The sequence below is a fragment of the Macaca mulatta genome, chromosome 14, assembly GCF_049350105.2.
Source record: "Macaca mulatta isolate MMU2019108-1 chromosome 14, T2T-MMU8v2.0, whole genome shotgun sequence".
Taxonomy (NCBI): domain Eukaryota; kingdom Metazoa; phylum Chordata; class Mammalia; order Primates; family Cercopithecidae; genus Macaca; species Macaca mulatta.
In genome coordinates this window covers 127,380,477-127,399,624 of record NC_133419.1, presented here as the reverse complement: position 1 = coordinate 127,399,624, position 19,148 = coordinate 127,380,477, and the positions used below count along the sequence as shown (strand labels likewise).

Here is a 19,148-nt window from a genome sequence, read left to right as displayed (position 1 = left end):
TAAAACATCAAATGTTGCTAAATTTGATGAAGAATCTGCATTCTAATATGTATCTTATTCACTGCAAGAATGGCACGCAGACACCTGAAATTTCTCCCCAACAACCCCACAGGCTTAATGGAAACCTAGTACTAAGGTGACGGCGCTATACATAGTTATGTTCAGTCTTAATGTGTTATTTGGCATATGTTCTTGAAAATTATTCCTCATCTCCTGTGTGTGTTTCTGATTTGCCTCTTCCATTTATTGCATGATCTCTTATACCAGGCTAATGGACTCAGGCGGAGCCGACACTGCTTCAGTAACTTGTTTGTTAATTTAGCTAATGGGTTGCCTCTTCTGTGTCCTCTTAGCTTCTGTTGCTCAGCATTTCTTTTTCTCCCCCCCCCCAAAGTTTGCTTACAAATTTCCCTTTGATATGTTTAACAACCTCTAAGCGATGCAGTTAAATAAACTATTAAGTTAAGAATAGAAAAGTCAACAAAGCAGACACCTACCAATTTGTAGATCTTTGGTGTCAACTACCAGGTATCAGCTCCTACTAGCACACTTCTATATGCCTCTGCTTCTTTCTTTCTTGTTCACAAATACCAAGGGATAATTTCTTAAAGTTAACATTCGCATGGAAACTTGGAGTTGGAATGTGCCTGGTAGTCAGCAGAGTCCTCAGAAGGTGTGCTACTGAAGGAGGAAAGGCTCAGAGTTTCCAGAAGACCTCCCCAAGGTCCAGGGACTGAAGAAAGCAATGATTGATTTTAGAATTGAACGCTAAATGGCACATGTCAGGGGAGCCTCTTTCATTTCCTCTCCTCTCTCTTCGCCTCTCTTTCTCACACTGCATAACATTGAATATTTTTCTGTGTTGCTTTGCTACGTCCTTAGAGTTTGTATCTTCTGTGTATGCTCTGCTTGCACACTAGATTATGAGCTTCTGAAGGCATGGTCTGTGCCTATTATTTTACTTCCCTCCATGGCCTGTTTATACCAAGCATGCCTAAATGTCTATTAAGTAAATAGACCCAGATAAATTCATGTTGGTATCCTGGAGGAAATCGAGTTTGATTTGAGAGTGGAGTGTGAATTTCATGACAGGTAAAAGACTTGAAGATCCTTAGGAAGCGGTTGCCTATGACCTTGGCCTCTCCTTCGCAATTGGACTCACAGCACCTCTTGGAGAAAACACAGGCTCAGAGTGATGGAGCGCTCATTAGAGAGGCTCTGAATGCAAAGACAGGCTGCTCTCCTGTCCTCGTTAGGAAATGCACAAACCAGGATAATAATAATAAATGGGTGTGTGTCACAAACCTACTTGCCTTTCCTTTAGTTCCTGCATTTTGTCTTCCAGGAGCAGTGCAAAGCAAACTAAGATCCAAATGTTCAGGTTTTATTACCTACCTCCCCCCCTCCACCCACCCACCCACAGGAAACTCTCAGAAATGCAAAGCATGCTTATCTCTCCTCCAACTCTGAGCCTCCCGCTGCACACATTGGCCAAGTCCTTCCTAGGGAAAGATGCACACCCCCCCTTCCTAGTTCCCTTTCAGCCCAGTTTCCAGTTCCTGTGCAAAGGCAGGGCATGCATGTTTTTGTGCACATGCATGCATATACCCATCCTTAATTTCACTGTTAAACAGGACGCCGTGTGGACAAAAAGTCACAGCTCCGCTCCAAGCTCAAGATGCCTTTTGGTCAATAATGACGACAAAAGCTGAATTTTTCCCTATTTAGGGAAAAGAAAGAACACAGCCTTTTCCCCCACTGTCCGTTTTGCATAGATCTCTTTTTTTCCGACTGTTTCCTCTTTAATTATGACCTGTCTCCCCTCCCTCTCCCCTCGCCTCAGCTTCAGTGAAAGGAGTCCTTCTGTCACTCGTCACTAGCTCGCTCGCTCACTGTGGGAGGAGCCCGCCTGAGGAAGCCGTGTGCCTGGGATGCCAAGAGCCAGAGAATGGATCTGCTCCGAGTGGGGACATTGCTGACAATCCCGGCTTCCCGAGGCGGCTGAAAACAGGCAGTTTGTGTCTGCTGGCTGTAGATACCCAGAGGCACAGAGACCGAAGCCACCCGGAGGGACCCACGGACGGACAGATGGTAGGCGCGAACCCGAGAGGACCGGCGGAGGCTGAGCACCGAGAGCCGCCAAGGAAGAGAAACTAACTGCATACCCAAGTTACCCCGCCGGCTTTCCTTCGCTGCGCTAAGGAATGAAACCTTTCCAGCTCGACCTGCTCTTCATCTGCTTCTTCCTTTTCAGTCAAGGTAGGACCCCTGCGCTGCTGGAGTTGGAAGAAAGTCGGCTGGGTTGTCAGGGCGCGGGAGGCTGTGGGCAGGAATGTGGGCAGGCTTCGGGAACTCGGACTGATGGATGCGTCTCTCGGTGCCGGGCTGAGATGCCCTGGCATTGCCTCTTTGCCTTTGCAAATGCAACAAAATGGTACTGTTTATTTTCCTTTGGAAAGAAGGGGTATGGGAGGGGAGGGGAATGACTTTCTCCTTTCACTTGTCAATATCCAGCTCAAACTCTCCAATGCAAATGAGTTCTTTATGCTTCTGGTATGTTAATTAGGTAGTATCTCTGTGGTTATGCCACTCTGAACTTCTGGGCACCTCCTCTCCTTCAGACCCAGGCCAGGGAAGGAGATGGCAGGGAGGGGGAGCTTGGTTTAGGTGAATATTTCAGCTTGAATAGGGTCTGACTTGCACAAGTGTATTCGAAAGCGAATGTGTGTGGTTTGCACTGTTGAAAAGGGGGTTGCAATTACAGAATGCATTGTGGGGGGTAACTTGCAGTGGTTGGGAAAAGCTTGTAAAGAGTTTCATTGAACGTCAATGAGTTCTCTAAATTAGGTTGAATTCTGAATCCTACACAGCACTGAATTCAGGGTATAAAATGAAATTTCGCCCGTGGTGCTGATTGTTTCCTTTCTGCAGCCTAGCAGGGGCAGAGAAGCAGGTGGACTCTCCAGAAAGAACTTTGCCACCTCTAGGCTTCTTGCCACTGGGAGCCCTGGGGCTGGTAGTGGTGCAGGAAGGAGAGGGAAATTCGGGAGAGGGAATGTGAGTGCCTGTTTAGAGAAAGGCATCAAAAGTCACCTGTGGAATTGAGTTTGAAGGGGCAAGTACATGCGTTCCTTCCCACTCTTTTGGAATGCCAATGCACCTCTGCCATCTGAGGCTGCATTTATGCCAGCCAACACAGCTCTAGAGTCTAGAGGTGCAAGACTCTCAGAAAAAAATCCACAACAGAGCACGTCCATCTGTTGATTAAATGAAGGGTAAAAGTTTTCGAGAAAGCAAAGCACCTCCAAGGGTGGCTGGCTTTGCAAGCAAACAGCATGTCTTCTGTTTCTCCCCTGTCGGGGAGAAGCCAAATGTAAGCAAAAACCTGGCTTCCTTCTTCTGTTCTCCCACCAGTACTTGTGGTCACTGCAGATTTTCTCCTTATCTGTGCAATTCAAACTTTGCTTCTGGCCCTCCTCATGAAACCAAAGGGGCCCCTTCTTCGTATTTGTATGTGCATACTAATGCCTGTGTATAATGATAATAATGTATGTACACATACACACACACTCTCATATATTCATATGGTTGTGTGCTTCTCACCAGGGCTCCCTACAGCAGCAGGAAGATAAATTGCCTTCCCCAGAGTTTCAGGCTGAATGAATAAGAACTATCTCAGAACACTGGTATAAAGACAGGTTCAGTTATATCACCATTTTGTAAGATTACCCTCTTTCTTGCATGTGTGTGTGCTTGCTTATGAGCACACATACACACACACACACACTCACTCACTCCCATTCTTTGCTTCTTACTAGTTCACTCAGGAAGTTTCAATATAGAACCCCTGAGAGAAGGAGGGAATCTTCCAACCAACCCCCCATAAACACACAAACTCACATTTGCATGGGACCAGTGCATACTCTAATCAGTCTTTTTTGTGTTTAGAAGCTTGATCCCTGATACTTACCTAGATTGGCATAAGAAGGCTATAGGTGTCTAAGTATCCCTGTGGCTGTCTGAATCATTACAGTGTACATCTTCTGTTGTGCTTACTTCTTTCTTGGTCTGGAGATGTTTCTTGACTGCTTCATGTGAATCTTTAAATATTTATCTATGGAGGTTAAATGCTCTATTTTATCTACCCCGAGTCCTGAGAGCGCTAGGAAGAAACCATAACATCATGCAGTTCTTAATGCCTTGTGCTCCTGGAGTATTCTGAGCTTGGCCGTCACTGTCCACCCTACCAAATGGTAGATACCTTGTCCAGAGGCTGGAAAACAGGTCTAAACAAAGATTAGGAGACCCAAGTGGACATGGCTGGTCAGATACCCTGCATCCCTGTACATGGTGTGTTTCTTGAATAGACAGCCTCTGACTACAGGAATAAAGGGGTCAAGCCATCAAGTGAGAAGGTGTTTTATGGACTTCACTGCAATATGATGTGGTTATCTTTTGCCTTGATCTGTGGACATTTGTTTGTGTGGGTGTTGTTTTGAGCATTATGAATTCCCCAGAGGATTCTATTTGACCATCTTCACATATATGCTTAGCTCATGTACTGTGCCCCACCCCTACCCAGTGTCATGCATTCATCAACTTATTGGATAGAACGCATCCATGTCTAACAGGTCATAGGAGGTCCAGCCCACATGGCTCTACATGGCTTCCACTCTCATGCCCCGAACTGAGGTCTGAGGTTACACCCCTACCTGGCAGTCTCACAGAGCCACCTGCTTGACCCCTGCCTCCTGCATGCTGGGATGCCTCTCCCAGGAAATGTGAAGAGACTCAGGGGATGGCCTTTCCCTCAGAGACAACAAATGTCCAGGGTTGTTTTTAGTGCCTTATCTGGCACTCCGATGACATGGCCATCTGCTGTCCAACACCTCTCACAGTGGGAATCTGCGTGGCACTGAGGAGTTTCTGGGAACACGATTCCCCAGCTCCATGCTCCCAGTATCCTGGTCCCCGTGCAGAGAGAGTGCTCCAAGCAGTGCTCTCAAGATACAAATAAACTCTTAAAGTCCGTTCCAGTCATCCTTTTCTTCCTAATTTGTCAAATATTTATTTACCTTTACTTTTTTTCATAACCCTTTAGAGAGACAGAGAACAGAAATCAACATATAATTAATATCAGTAATATGGTGGGTCCCTATTCTTTGAAAGTTTGGGCTTTTCATGTAGATTGAGATCAAGTATTTCTTTATCTTTCTTAAGGTGGCAGTAGTAAGGCTAAATAACATTCCTCCCGATTCCACCCCTGCCAGCGTCCCTGGGCCTGGCTCCCAACAAGGGAATGGAGAGCTGCCAGTGTGTACTGTTTGTGGGCTTCTCCCTTTCTTTAGATACCTCTTCCCTCAGCTGTCAGGACGGTTGTGCTTTGCTCAAAGAGGGATAATGTCACAGCACAATTTCCCTCCTGCTGAGAATAGTCATGTTCTGCCCCTGGGTGAAAAAATAATCGATTATCTTGTCATCCATAAACTTAGAACTTGCTATATTTTTTCCCTTTTATCATTTCAGTTCAGCCACAGCTATTTCCTTCCATGCCCTCCTTAAGCTTCAAGCCCCATCCCATCCAGCCTGCACATGCACATCTTAGGTAGCTTGAAGGGAATAAGGTCCTAGAGGACTGATGACTCCCTGCCTCCAGGGAGATCTCCGATCTCCACTTCTGAGACAGGGGAGACACAGTAGCAAGAACTTGGCACCTTCTACTCCAGACACTCGTAAGAAAGGTGTTCTTTCCCTTGCTCTCTGGCATTTTGTTCTGGCATTCCTAGAGTGTCCTGCCTGCCTTGTGATTTTGCGGTTCTGAAGGTTCTAATTCTGCTGAACCCAGATATCTTGGCTTTGCATGCACACAGTACTCTATTGGGGTAAAAGTGAAAACTTGCATTGATCTGTTAATGGCATCCCTGGGCTAAGGATGCATTTGAGGTACCATCTCCCTACTGGGAAGAATCTAAGCAGCCCACTTGCTCTCCTGCCTGGCTGGGAACACCAAAAGGGGCTGTCAGTGGCTGGCAGAGGGCAGAGGGTCATGGTGATCTGAATCTCCTAGGGAATAGAAAGGTGTCTAGTAGACAGAAAGGTAAAACAGAGTGAGTGGAGGGAGCAAGCCAGGGTAAAGGGAGCCATGGAGATGACAAGAAGCATGGAAAGGGAGGAGCCACTGCAAGAGGCTTGAACTAGCAAGGAGTTCCCTTGGGAGGGCCAAGGTGGGGGAGGCATCGGAAGAGAGCCTGAACACATCAGAGGTGGCCTAAGGAATGGAGCGATCATAGAGGGTACAGGCAGAGAAGGAATCAGGAAACAAAGTGGGGAGTGAACAGCAACTTTGGAAACACTTACACTCGCTCAGAAATGCCATAAAACAAAAGATGAGGGAAGTAATGTGTGTTTCTCCCTCCTACCAGAACCCCAAGTGGGATGACGTCTTGTCTAGAGGAAGAAGAATCAGTTCTTTTGTGCCGGAAGGTCAATGCACAGCTGCCAAGGGTGTGGGACCACTTCTTTAACAGATCTTCCGGTGGGGGAACTGGGGCATGTCTGTTGGAAATGGGGGTGGCTGCGTGTCTATGTCTCAGTAGGGAGTCCTCAGTTGCCAGCCAGACCTATTGAGGATGGAAAAGAAGCTCCCTAGGGGAAGGACGGGTGGGGTGGGGTCAAGGCATTCACATTGCTCTAAGAGGATACCATGGGGTCCCCCTCTTGGGTGTACAGAGAAGGATTTGGCTTGGAACAGGCAGCCACAAGCTAGGCATGGTACCAAGGAGCAGCCCTGCCTGGTGTGCGCCTGTGTTGGTGGAAGCCAGGGCCAGCAGGAGATGGGGTGGAGCAGGAGATTAGGCCTGAAGATGCAATTTCTCTTTTTTGTTCAGCCCAGTGGGGGTGACTTAGGCAGCATTATATTGCAGACCCAAAAAAGCACATGAATAATCCAGAGCGAATTGAAGAGATTTCAATGGCAAAATAATAACAATACTAATGATACCTTTGATTTGCGGAGTACTTTTCTTCCAAGGAGATAAAAAGATAAACTGTTTTGGAAACATGGATAAGGAAAAGAAAATTGCCCATAATGGAGGAGTGAGGAGGAGGGCCAAAAGCACTGGTTTTATGGTCTGACATATATGGGGGGTGCTAAGGGGGCTAGAGGGGCATAGGCATTATTTTGTAGCTACAGTCCTTATCCTTGTAAGTTGTTGAGATGACCTTAGGTAAAAAAAACAGTGCAGGCATTTTTTATTGGGGTCCATCAAGAAACAGGCACTGAACTTGTCCTGTGCGTGGAAAGGGGGTGTTCTAATTCATCAGTGGAGAAGGTCAGTAAGATCATGAGCATACTGGAATGCACACTGCAACTCTCCCCACCACAGTGATCTTGACTTTGGTGGTGCTTGCAGCAGAGTGATTGGAGCTCCAGTCTTGCCTCAAGGCCAGGAGACATCCCAGCATTCTCGGAGCAGGGTCGGTGGGAGCAGCTGCTCTGGGGGCTAACTGTTCCCTTGGATTTCATATCCCATCACAGCTATTCATAAGGGAGTGAGCAGCAAAGCCAGCCAGTATATTGTGCCCAGGTTGTAATCGCTTCATCCTGTATTCCAAGTAGAGTGGGATTTTATTTCCAGTTAGAGGAATGATGTGAGAATCGACTGCATGGAGACACAGTACTGTTCCATACGTCATTGCATGTCATTTTCTTTTCCCAAGAGAACATCAGAATTTACCCAGTTAGAAGTGCATGTCAAGTAAGAATATAGATACCTTATAGATCATCAGAATACTTCTCTCACGGTCGGGGAAGGGGTGCTATGTCCTGCCATCTGCCAAAGCTTTCTTATGAAGCACGGAAGGGCTTCAGTCCTCCCAGAAAGCACTGTGTCATACAGCCAAGGGTCACAAGAGGGTGGGGGATCTTCTCCCTCATTGAACCTCCCCCAACTGCACGTTAACTTTCATTCACTCAAAGCTTCTAACCCACTGAAGGAACTAGGACCATTATGCTTTTTAATTCTTTCTCTCCTCTCCCAGTGGTAAAAATGAGTATTCTGGCTGTATACTTCTAGAAGTTGGTAAATGTCAATATTGGATAAGTGTTTCCTTTATATCACTGCAATTTAGCATAAGCTGCTTGGAAACAAATGTCTTCGGTAAGCATACAATGTTTCAGTGAGTACACAGTCAACACCACTATGAACATTAAATAAATGTCAGCTATTCCTTGGCATACTTGGTAACAAGTTAAAGCCATGGAAATAGTGGCCAGCACAGGTGAATCTGCTCTGTGCTAAGCTGTTCTGTTGGGGCATGAAGGGTGGAAAGAGGAAGTCATCCTTCTTCTCCTTGGAAATAACTGCAAAGGAAGCAACCAAACATAGACACCTGCCTGCATCCCCTGGACAGGTTTTTCCTGGCATCTGGAAGCCTTCCCATGCCCTCCTGACCCCCTTACTGAACACACACACACACACACACACACACACACACACCACTTAATGTTATATCAGTGTGATATCTCCAGAACTTACAAGAAATCAGCCACTTTCCTCAAATGGGAGCTATGCTCTCACCCTACTCTTTGCCTGTCTTCATAGGCAAAGCAAAGTAGATTTATCTGAGGCTGATTGTTTTTTGATAATTGAAACTAAAACTGCAATGGATGGCCTATGTATGTCAGTATCAGAAAGGATGTGTGCGTATCATGCTGAATTATCTAGATGGTCTGCTCACTTGGCCTGTATTCACTGGATAGTTGTTGCAAGTTCAGATTCTTTGTAACTTATGCCTGGACGACTGAAATTTGAAATCTGAGGCCAGGAGTTGCAGCAATAACAAACAAACATCACTGTCACTATTCCACATTTTTCCCCGAGGGCTCCACATAGTCTGGTGTCTCAGTGGGTGAAATATACTGCTCCTTCCTTTGTGATCAAATACCATTTTATGACACTGAGGCTCAGCCCTTGGCCACTCAGCCAGCACTCACTGTGGGCCTCCTATGCAGCAGGCACTGTGCTGGGGCTTTCGATGCAAAGATAATGAAGATGATATTTCTGCCCCAGAGCTCTTAGTCTGGTTGGGGAGCAGACACTTCCATTAAGGTTACAACATGATGGGCTCAGAGCTGTCAGAGTGTTCTGAAAACAGGTGGATCAGCAAAGGTATCAGAAAAGGTTGCAAGAGGAGATGATGACATCGTGCTTGATATTATAGGATGCTCAAGAGTTCTCTAAATGAAGCATGAAAAGAGATTTCCAGTCTCTTACATACCTTACAGTGATTGCAAATACAAGAAGGCAGTACAGAATGTGGTATGTTCAGAAGCCATGGCAGTATGAGTGGCTAGAGTGCTACTGTGTTAGGGAAGTGGGAGAGGAAGCTTGGGAAGGGAAGAGTCCACTTGTGAATGGCCATGGGTACCATTATACATCTTTTGAGGATGGATTGAGAGAATTAAGTAAACACCTGAGAAACATTGCTAGTAGCCTATTGGTTTGTGGTCCTCTCTAAGGGGGTTTAGGGATCAACATGTTATTTTTACTTCTTATTATTTCTTTTGTTTCACATGGGGCTAAAAAAAGTAAAATTGAACGGAAATATACCTTTTCATCTTTCTTTCTAGCTGATGGTTGAAGTGAGCAAGAGAATAAGTATAGGGGGATCTGACCTTAATGGTTAGTCTACATTCCACAGAGGAGGCACAGAAGGATGGTAGGTAGATGAATGCCAGAGCGATGTGTTAGCTAAAGAATGTGGAAGAGAAGAAAAAAGATCATGGAAGCACACAGAGGCAGGACTGCTGGCTGCATACTGGACTTGAGCAGACAGCGTGCATTGAGGAATGGGATTTGCCAGTTTGTGGGTCTGCTTGAAGGCTAGTCAGAGACGCAGGCAGCCTAACATTGAAGATGAGTGCTAACCAGAAGGGGAAACAGCACTGAATCAGGTGAGCACAAAAACCTAGGGACATTTTGCTGATGATGTCTTTCTTGTTCTCAAGAGGAAGCTAAGTTATACTGGCTTTAGGGAAACCAAGGTTACAAGTTAAATGATTCTACTCAGAAGATGTTGGAAATGTTTTACAAGGCTCTGGCACTGAGTACCCTTCATTTAAGATTAGAGAATGTCATCAGATCTACCTGTATGTTCCACACTTTGGCCTGTTCTCTTCAGGAACTGGTGAAGGCTAGCAGGACAAGCTCAATGGTGAAGCAAAACCCCGATTGTTCCGCAAGAAATCGACGGTGTTATTTCCGTGACTGCGGATATGTAAGTCTTATGTCTAAGGCTGGCCCACTGAACATCCTCTTATTGCTGAGAGTGTTCTGACTCACAGTGGAATTCAGGCCATCAGGAATGTAGGAGTCAATTCCTAAGAAATGGGTTACAGAGTAGACTAGATGACGTCCAAAGTCTCTCCAACTGTAAGATTCTCTGAATATTATCTCTTAGCAACAATCTATTTATTTTGGATGACACATTTCTAGGGGGTAGGTGATGCATTCTATTTGCTCTTTGCCAGCAAATTTTCTTGTAGGTGCCTGGCAAATTCTTTTGGTTGTTGAGGGTGTTGTTAGTCGTGGCAGTAATTATGTTCTTATGATGATGGTGATGATAACTAGCGTTTGTATAAAGCTTCATAAGTTGCAGAGTGACTTTTGCAAGCACTACCTCATTTCATCAGCAGAAGTAACGAGAAGTGGGCAATAATGCTGTCATACCCCCAGAGAGGTTACTTTGCTTGACTAAAGTCATTTTCAGTCTGGTTCACTTATTCATGTGCCTTGATGCTCCTCAAGATACTGGTAGATCCAGCTGTTCCACATCAACACTAAAAAATGCAGGAGAGTATCGTAAGCTGTGACGTCATAAGACAGGTCGTGGTCTTATAATTTGTGGCAATCCCCAGTGTCTAGGCCTGGAAAAGGATTTTAGGGAGTTTTCCTATGAAAATCATGGAACTGAATCCCAGGTCTGACCTTTGAACAAGGATGTAGCATCGTAGCTCGATTTTTTTTTAATTCCATACTCTTTCTGAGTCAGTTTCTTTATCTTTCTGGCATTCAGCTTTACCTCGGGGTACAAAGTTTCCAGAGGAAATAACAGGCCAGGCTTTGGGGCTGAAGAGTAATTAAGGACTTACTCCTGGAATAGCTCCTTTTGTGGATGTTCTGACTGATAATAATAATAATAATAAAGGAGACGAAGGCAGGGACTTTGCTTCTCTTAATCGGTTGATTAAAATCCAAGTCTTTTATCACCCCTGGTGTCTAGCACACTGTTGGGCACATAGAAGGCTGTGAATAAGTGTGGAAATATTGGAATGAAATGAGGGGTAATGAGAAGCCAGCAGTGCTTATGACATCAGCACATGCTAAGAGGGCCCCTGGCAGGAGGCAGAAGAACCTGACTAAGTGAAGTGTGGACGTGCCCTGCAGGAAGTTGTTCCTTTCTGGAAGGCCTTGAATGTCCTTTGGGTCACCAGAGACAACGCCAAGAGAAACATCCTCTGCCAAGCCACCCACTGCTCAGCTTCCACAGGAAACCATCGCGTCCTTCTGTTCTTTAATGCATGTCAGTGCCCATTTCTGTCAGTCACCTGCAAATGTCACAGGTGACTCGGCTCTGGTGCACAGTGACAGTCCACCTGTCACCCTTGGCAATGCTGGGAGCAATGACAGCTTCAGAGTAACACTGGGGCCCGGTTGGTTCATTGCACAGGAAGCTTAGCACGTTCATCCGGGAGTGATTCCCACCCTTCGCTGCCTCACTGACCTTGTGGCAAAGAAAGCAAAACCACCACTGAATCCCTCAGTGGTTGCGTTCCCTAAATCCTAGGACCTGCACTTTCCTGCGTCTTGCTAGAGGACGCTGGGGTCCACCCCACATTCACAAGGAGTTCTGTTTCTTCAGGGAATACCCTCCGAAGCCTTTTTCTTACATAGGAAGCTGCACCTGAGTGAGGGGCAACTGCAGAGGCACAGACGAGCTGTTCTTTTGAAGCCGCACCAGGGGCTGGGGCACTGTTTTGGGCCCTGACGCCAGGTGAAGGCTGCAGTGCTTCAGTCAGCCTGATGGTGGCAGCAGCAGCGCTTGCAAAGCCCTGAGCCCGCCCAGAGCGAGCGGAGCCGGGGAGGTCCCTTAGGACCGGGAAGGGGGAAGCCTAGTGGCCGCAGGGGGCTGAGAAGGGACGAGAGGGATAGGTGGGCTCTCCTCCTCCCTCTGGGTGGTGAGGGCAACGTTACAGATGGGGCAGCTCTCGCAGGAGGGGGATCCTGTCTCCTGATTCTGCAGGGTGTCAGGGTGGAGTGTTTGGGGGCATCCGGATGAAGGGTGGCAGCAGCTAAGGGGGTACAATTGAAAATGCTCAGAGGGGCTTGAGAGAGCTTCAAAGAGAGGGAGTGAGGAAGCTCAGCCCACCGCATGGGTTTCCCTGCCACAGGGATGATGTTTCTGTCCTGTATGTGAAGGTGAGTCCTCCCCAGCAGGGGGACCGCCAGCCCGGAGCCCCTGCCTCCCTACAGCCGCCTCCAGGCCTGTGCCCGCTGCCCCCTCCAGGCGTTTTCCCTTCCACAAGGAGTGATTCCAGCCTTCCAGGGTCAGGGAGCCAATATTTCTGCTGTCATTCCCCGCCAATGCTGAAAAACCAAAACAAACAGATGCTAAAACGAGGCTTCATTATCCCTGATTATTCCTGATCTCCTGGGCAGGCTGTGGAGGTGCTACTCTGTTTTCACCTCTGGACGGAATTACTAATTTCCAGCGACACCACTAGAAAAAACCACGATCATGGCTGTTTGAACATCCTTCCAGACCAGATAACAGGATCCTGGCCGCAGGCCCCCGGAAACAATGGCCTTCATGCTGCGGGAGAGACCCCAGGGGAACCCTCTTGGCCCTAAGACTTCATCATGCCTCTCTACCTCCAAGGGGATGGCGGCTCGCCTTTTTTGCCACTTGATAATTATGATGAGATGTGTCTGAAATCCCAGAGTTGATCCATAGTCAGCATGAACTAAGATAGCGGGAACAGAATGAAGGAAAGGTGCGGCCACCATTGGAACAATCCACTCCCTTGTCTGCAGCCTGAGTGGTTGGTGGAGCTGGCGGTTTATGTTACCTTTGGCCTTTCATTCGGTTTTGGTTGCTGGAGGGATTTTCTACGAGGTGTGCTGAGACCCAAGCAGCTTCCCTCACCTGACTCACCATCAGATTCCCTTGCTGCTCTCTCTGCATCAGGGTGAGCTACCACTGCCCACTTTGTCCCCACAGTGCCAGCCTTTCTGGGCAGTGGAGTTGGGCTGAGGGCAGGACTGCTGTCTTCATTTTACTGATAGTTTTACCAGCAAATGCCAGGTGACTTCTTCGGCATCTCTAGTAGAAAAGAAAACTTTCTGCCTAAGTTTTACAAAGCCTTATTTCAAACTGCAGAGTTGATGCTACATGGGTCGAAGAGGAAACTTAGAGCTGCATAGTTTGAGAATTTACTAAAAACAATAGGGACTGAGCTCCTCCTCAAATTAAAAGATGTTGTACCAACGAGGCGTGTGACCTTGGCCCTGCTGCCCCCTGAGCCCTTGATGTGGCCACTTTTCCTCTTTCTCCTTTCACCAAGAGCTGCATTGTTGTTTTGGGATCCCTTAATAGAAAGCTGAACTGGGGAGGGAGGAGAGTGGTGAGAAAAAATCAAAACCTGTAATAGTTTCCGTATGCTGGCCTCAGCATGTTTCTCTACCCCCAAAGCCTTGTGATTGCTGAATGGGGACCAGCCACGGGGAGATGGTACTGAGGCCTATGGCTAGGTCCTCTGCTGAGCTTTGCATGCATTTGCTTATTACATCCCCTAGCAATCTAATAAAGCAGGGATGCTTAGACCCATTTGCTGATGAAAACTACTGAGGCTTAGACAGATTCAGTAACTTGCCTGAAAGTCATCCGACCGGAGAGTCAACAGACCTGCCAATCAAACACCCGTGTGCAGACCCCTTAAAGCCCTTGCTGCTACTCTGTTCAGGAGCCGCCTCCAGGCCTGTGCCCAGCTGTGCCCGCGACATGGCTATTGAGGCACCAGTATTTCTGAAATTCTATTTTCTGAAGTTCTTCAGGAAGGATTTCAGAAATACTGGTGCCTGGACAGCTGTGTGACTATCAGCAAGCCACAGAAACCCCTGCCCTGGCCGGTGGGTCCCCTCCTTCATAACTTATAGGATTTGGGACAGAGAGCTGATAAAAAAGGAAGAAAACCTCTTCCCCAAAACCAAAACTGACAAGAATTTGAGAAGCTTTCCTCCATGGCTAGTGACTGCTCTCTGCCTCCACAACCCACTTCCAGTGTAGCTTAACATTTTGAAAGCCAAATGCTAATTTCTTAAAAAGAATTCCTCACCACCTAACTTCCCCTCAGTGGATTAAAAAATAAATAAATAAATCCCATTCTGCTTAGGGAGAGTTTAGCCTTGGGGTAGCTGTGTGCTGGAAGAATGGAGCTACTCTACATAAAAAGGTGTTCCAGGACTTCAAAACCCTCCTTTTTGTCAAGTCTAGAAGTAAAAATATCAGGAGACTACATGTTTCTGAAATGATTAATAATGGTCATTAGGGGGAAATAAAAAGACTCTTAGAATGTAGGAGAGCCTGAGTGTCATACAGCCTATGATTCTCTTCACTTTGGCCTCAGCTGGTACAACCCACCTTGTGTCAGAAATCATTTCAGAAGATGGCACGTATCTACCCAGGCCATGCTTAAAATTGTAATACTGGTTTAAGATAGACACTTATGATAAACTAGCAAAACATGAAAGTTCTTTGAAGTTTTCAAAGCTCCTTTAGATCGAATCAGAGCAATACAGAGGAGGAATGCAAGGAAGATAGATCTCTGCATAGAATACTTCAAATGCCTTCTTTTTACTTCAGTGGGACCTGCCATCATTATCAACAGAGCCTTAGCAGCTGTTGCCAGGGCTCCAAATCCATATCGATGCCCCTTTCTCTGGGCATGAGCTTTGCTTTGGGTGTTCTCTTCATCAGACTGGGGCTGAGGTTTTTGCAGAGAGAAATCCATAAGTTATAGGTGAAAACAACTGAATACTGGAACTGTTCAGAATCAAGACATACCAACCAGAAAATCTGAACATTTACCTCACCTGTTTATTTGTGAAAATAATAGGAAATCTACCTTTCACTCTTATTATCAACAAATATTCTAAGATCCATACCATTGAATTCATGCCAAGGAAAGTTTGAAAATACATAGACTGTTGTATTTTTTTAGTTAAATTGTCTTAGTCTTGTTAGTTGTTGACTTTATGCATACGATATAGACTCTGCTAGATTTGCTCACTCACAATTGCAATGGAAAAGGAATCTTTGTGGGTCAGTGTATCCCCCTAATTCTAGGTGTGGACTCCCTTTATGTGTTCCTGACAGGTAATTATCTCACATATCAAGGAAGTATTAGGGTCTTTCTATGGTTTCTGGGTTATTTGAGCTCATAGATTCTCTATCACCGTGGTTCTTCAAGTGTGGTCTGCAGGTCAACTTGGAAATTGTTAGAAATCCCCATTTTTGGGTCCTAGCCCAGACCTTCTACATCAGAAGGGACTTGACCCAGCAGCCAGTTATACTGAGCCCACCAGCTGCTCCTGAGGCCTGCTCAGCTTTGAGCACAGGTGCCATCAAGGCTGAGTCTCGCTTGCCTTACAGTGTCCCCTCATTTTCACCTCCATGTGGACACTACTGATAGTAAGTCTACAAGGGAGTCGAAAGTCACTTTCTAATCAGAGAATTTAAGGTGACTCATGGGAGCTGCCTCTCGTGTTTTCATGTTACATCAGGAATCAGGATCTGTCCTGAGCACAGGAAGCCAAACTTACGATAATGTGGAACACAGCAGCTATGGCCATCCGTCACTGACATCATTGCCTTCCTCTCACAAGTGGAAAGAAATCAAGTGCGCTTCCTATCAGCATGGCTTTCATCCCTGTCCCACCCCAGTGGAACCCAGGGAAGCAGTGTCATAATCTATGTTGACAGGGAAGAATGTCTCTAAGAGTAGCCATAGATTTTCTTCTACCTGCACTTTAGAAAGTTGATTTTAAAGTCAATGTTGTACACCAGAGATGCTCTTGTCCATAAAGGATAGATTTTCTGTTTTGTACAGTGAAGAGATTCAGAATGTATATAATAATGCACCCCGAGAATTCTTGCTCTGTATTTAAAAAAAAATATTCAAGGTCAATACAAACACAAGGATTGATATTCACTTCATTGTGAACTGGGATCTTCTAGCTGCTTATTGTCATTTTATTTTTCAATTCATTAAAAAAAAAAAAAAAGGCCGGGCGCGGTGGCTCAAGCCTGTAATCCCAGCACTTTGGGAGGCCGAGACGGGTGGATCACGAGGTCAGGAGATCAAGACCATCCTGGCTAACACGGTGAAACCCCGTCTCTACTAAAAAATACAAAAAACTAGCCGGGCGCGGTGGCGGGCGCCTGTAGTCCCAGCTACTCGGGAGGCTGAGGCAGGAGAATGGTGTAAACCCGGGAGGCGGAGCTTGCAGTGAGCTGAGATCCGGCCACTGCACTCCAGCCTGGGCGACAGAGCCAGACTCCGTCTCAAAAAAAAAAAAAAAAAAAAAAATGTTCCCATCGCTAGGCATCTGGGCCTCTTTCTTCAACCCAAATCACCAATGGGAAACCAAATACATGAGCTGATGAACCCAGCAACTGAGAGGGCCTTGGGGGGAGCGAGCCACAGATTTAAAGGCCCCCTCATCCCACAGTGGATGCCGTGTACATCCTGTGCGCATCCCCAGATGGCTGAGTACTGTAGTGATGGCAGAAGAAGGGGGAGAGGCACAGGTGGTGGGTTGTACAGGCCAGAGAGGAAAGACAGAGAAACAGAAAGACTAAGTGAGCTGACGTGTGTGCAAGACACACATTTTAGGTTTCAGGAGATCACGAGGCTATACAGGGTCCAAAAACAACAGCTTTAACCCTCTCCCATCCAGGAGTGGGTCATGAAGGCGCATACCTTATACTCAAGGTTTTGAAGTTTCCATTCATCATTGAAGTATGTCAGTAGCTCCGCTGTGACAATAACCAAATCACCAGCTTTGCAGCGTTTGCTGTCTTCTCGTTGGTGTATGTTTCTTTGATAGCATCCCAACACCTTCTGGATGAAGATTCTCAGAATGAAAGTCTCCCCACCCTCTCTTATGCCCCTTTACTCCAACCACACAGAGCCGCTGACATTGTCTGAATGTGCTCTGCTCCCTCGTGCCTCCTGTCCCTCTGGAGTGGCCATCTCCTCTCCCCTACGTTAGTCCAGATGACTTCTACCCTAAGGACTCAGCTGCTTTTGCCTCCTGGTGGAAGTTTCCTTGACCTCCCTCCCCACAATCTAATTTAAATGCCCTTCCTTCCTTCTTCCACAGCGCCCCAGGAAGCCTTTTGCAGCTCTTACTACAATATGTCAATGTAGATTGCTTCTGGTCTGCTTTCCCTTCTATATTGTGAGCTTCCTGGCGGCCAGGGCTGGGTCCTGCTCACCTCCATCTACTGTGCAGTGGCTTTGTTAGACTTGGGTGCAGAGTCGGATACAACCAGTACTTCTTACACAGGAAAAGAGCATAATGTGTCAGGGATTCTGGACAACTCCTACCTTTCCATGCCCAGCATTTCACTTGCCAACCCACGAAAGTGTTTTATCAGAGAATGTGCTCTATTTATCATCATTATTGCCTTTTACAACTCGAGTACCTATGAGCACCAAGTCCTCCTTGGGGAAAAGGTGACAATAATTTAATCCTTCCTTGCATTTATATAGTACTTTATAGTTTCCAGAACACTTGCACATTAATTATGGTCTTCCTCCCTGAATCAACTCTTCTCCTTCCTTTAAAGAGTAAGGAAAATAAGGCCAGGTTATTCTAAATGGCCTCTCTAAGGTCACACAGGTATTGGGGGGGGAAGCTAAAAGGAAAACCTAGGAGTTCAACTCCAAGCCCAGGGCTCTTCCATCTCCCTCCTCCAGGTCTCCTCCCTGGGTTCCTGCCCCCAAAGAGCATGTGCTTAGAGGGTTCTTGGCAGAGGAAGCTCCTGGGGGCACTTCCTGCCTGCTTACGTGGAGCTTGGTGGGGTGAGTACCTCACTGAGAGGCAGGAGAGCAATTTGTGCAGGGAGCTTGGACAAAGTTCCTGGTAAAAAGTGCTAGTTGATTCCAACCACAGCACAAGGGTCTCTGTGCAGAGGCTGGGGGAAAACCAGCTCTTGACTGAGGCCCTCTCTTGTAAATGAGGCATAACAAAGAAAACATAGTAGCTCCATTATCGTATGGACTTAGCGCCTGGCAGCAGCCAGTAGGAATGGCCTGGAAACTTTTCCCAGGGCAACCTTTTACTGGGTCCATCGGTTGTGACCCCCCTGCACTGCATCTACCGTGAAGTATCCATCCGCCCCCCGTCACTCAAGGAAGACCTGCTTGAAGGCATAGAACCCTCATCACAACTCCTCATCCTCCAAGCACATGACACAAGCCCTAGACCAGAGGCCAGGAGGCTCTGTCACTTGCCCGGTGCATGGCCCTGGTATGGAAGAGGGAAGGAGGCTTTTTCTCCTTCTTGCCTCATGAAGTTGTTGTGAATCTCTGGAGAGAACTCCTTTTAGTGAGGGCTTTGAAACTCTATGAAGGGCAGTATTCAGAGGTGAGGTACTTGCCGTCCTCTGGGTCAGTGTCTCCAGATGTGCTGAGCTGGTGCCCAAGGTCAGAATGGATCTGGTTGGCATCCTTAGTCTATTTTCAAGACAAGGTGCCATGTGGCATTCTGGGCGTGCAAGTTTTCTCAGTGGGGCTCATGGGGTGAATTAACCTCTAATGCCATAAAAGGCATCCATTGTATGCAACGAATTAAATTATTTCCTAGGCATCTAAAATGATACTAGATATGTACTATTCTTGGGAGAAGTAAAAATAGTTAATCATATTATTCTCAGGGTTCTCTGGTTCAGAGGAGGAACTTCAGTTGAGAAAGGCTGTGTATGGAGTGTATTTATCTCCCATTGCTGCTGTTAACATGTTACCATGGACGTAGTGGCTTAAAACAACACAAATGTACTGTCTTAGTTTCTAGAGGTCAGAG

The 19,148-nt window shown here is 46.6% G+C and overlaps 1 protein-coding gene and 1 non-coding gene across 3 annotated transcripts in view; both read left to right on the top strand.

Annotated features, from left to right (window-relative positions):
- The first annotated feature begins 1,943 nt into the window (after nt 1–1,943).
- KIRREL3 (kirre like nephrin family adhesion molecule 3) overlaps nt 1,944–19,148 on the top strand; it is a 572,492-nt gene continuing 555,287 nt past the window's right edge. For both annotated transcript variants that reach the window (XM_015116085.3, XM_015116084.3), the window contains exon 1: nt 1,944–2,259. In XM_015116085.3, the coding sequence (XP_014971571.3) occupies nt 2,205–2,259 (55 nt within the window). In that variant the 5' untranslated portion in view covers nt 1,944–2,204. The remainder of the gene's footprint in view (nt 2,260–19,148) is intronic.
- Nucleotides 14,078–14,136, top strand: MIR3167 (microRNA mir-3167). The gene has a single exon (NR_128339.1). It is a non-coding gene; the product is annotated as a microRNA mir-3167 (primary transcript).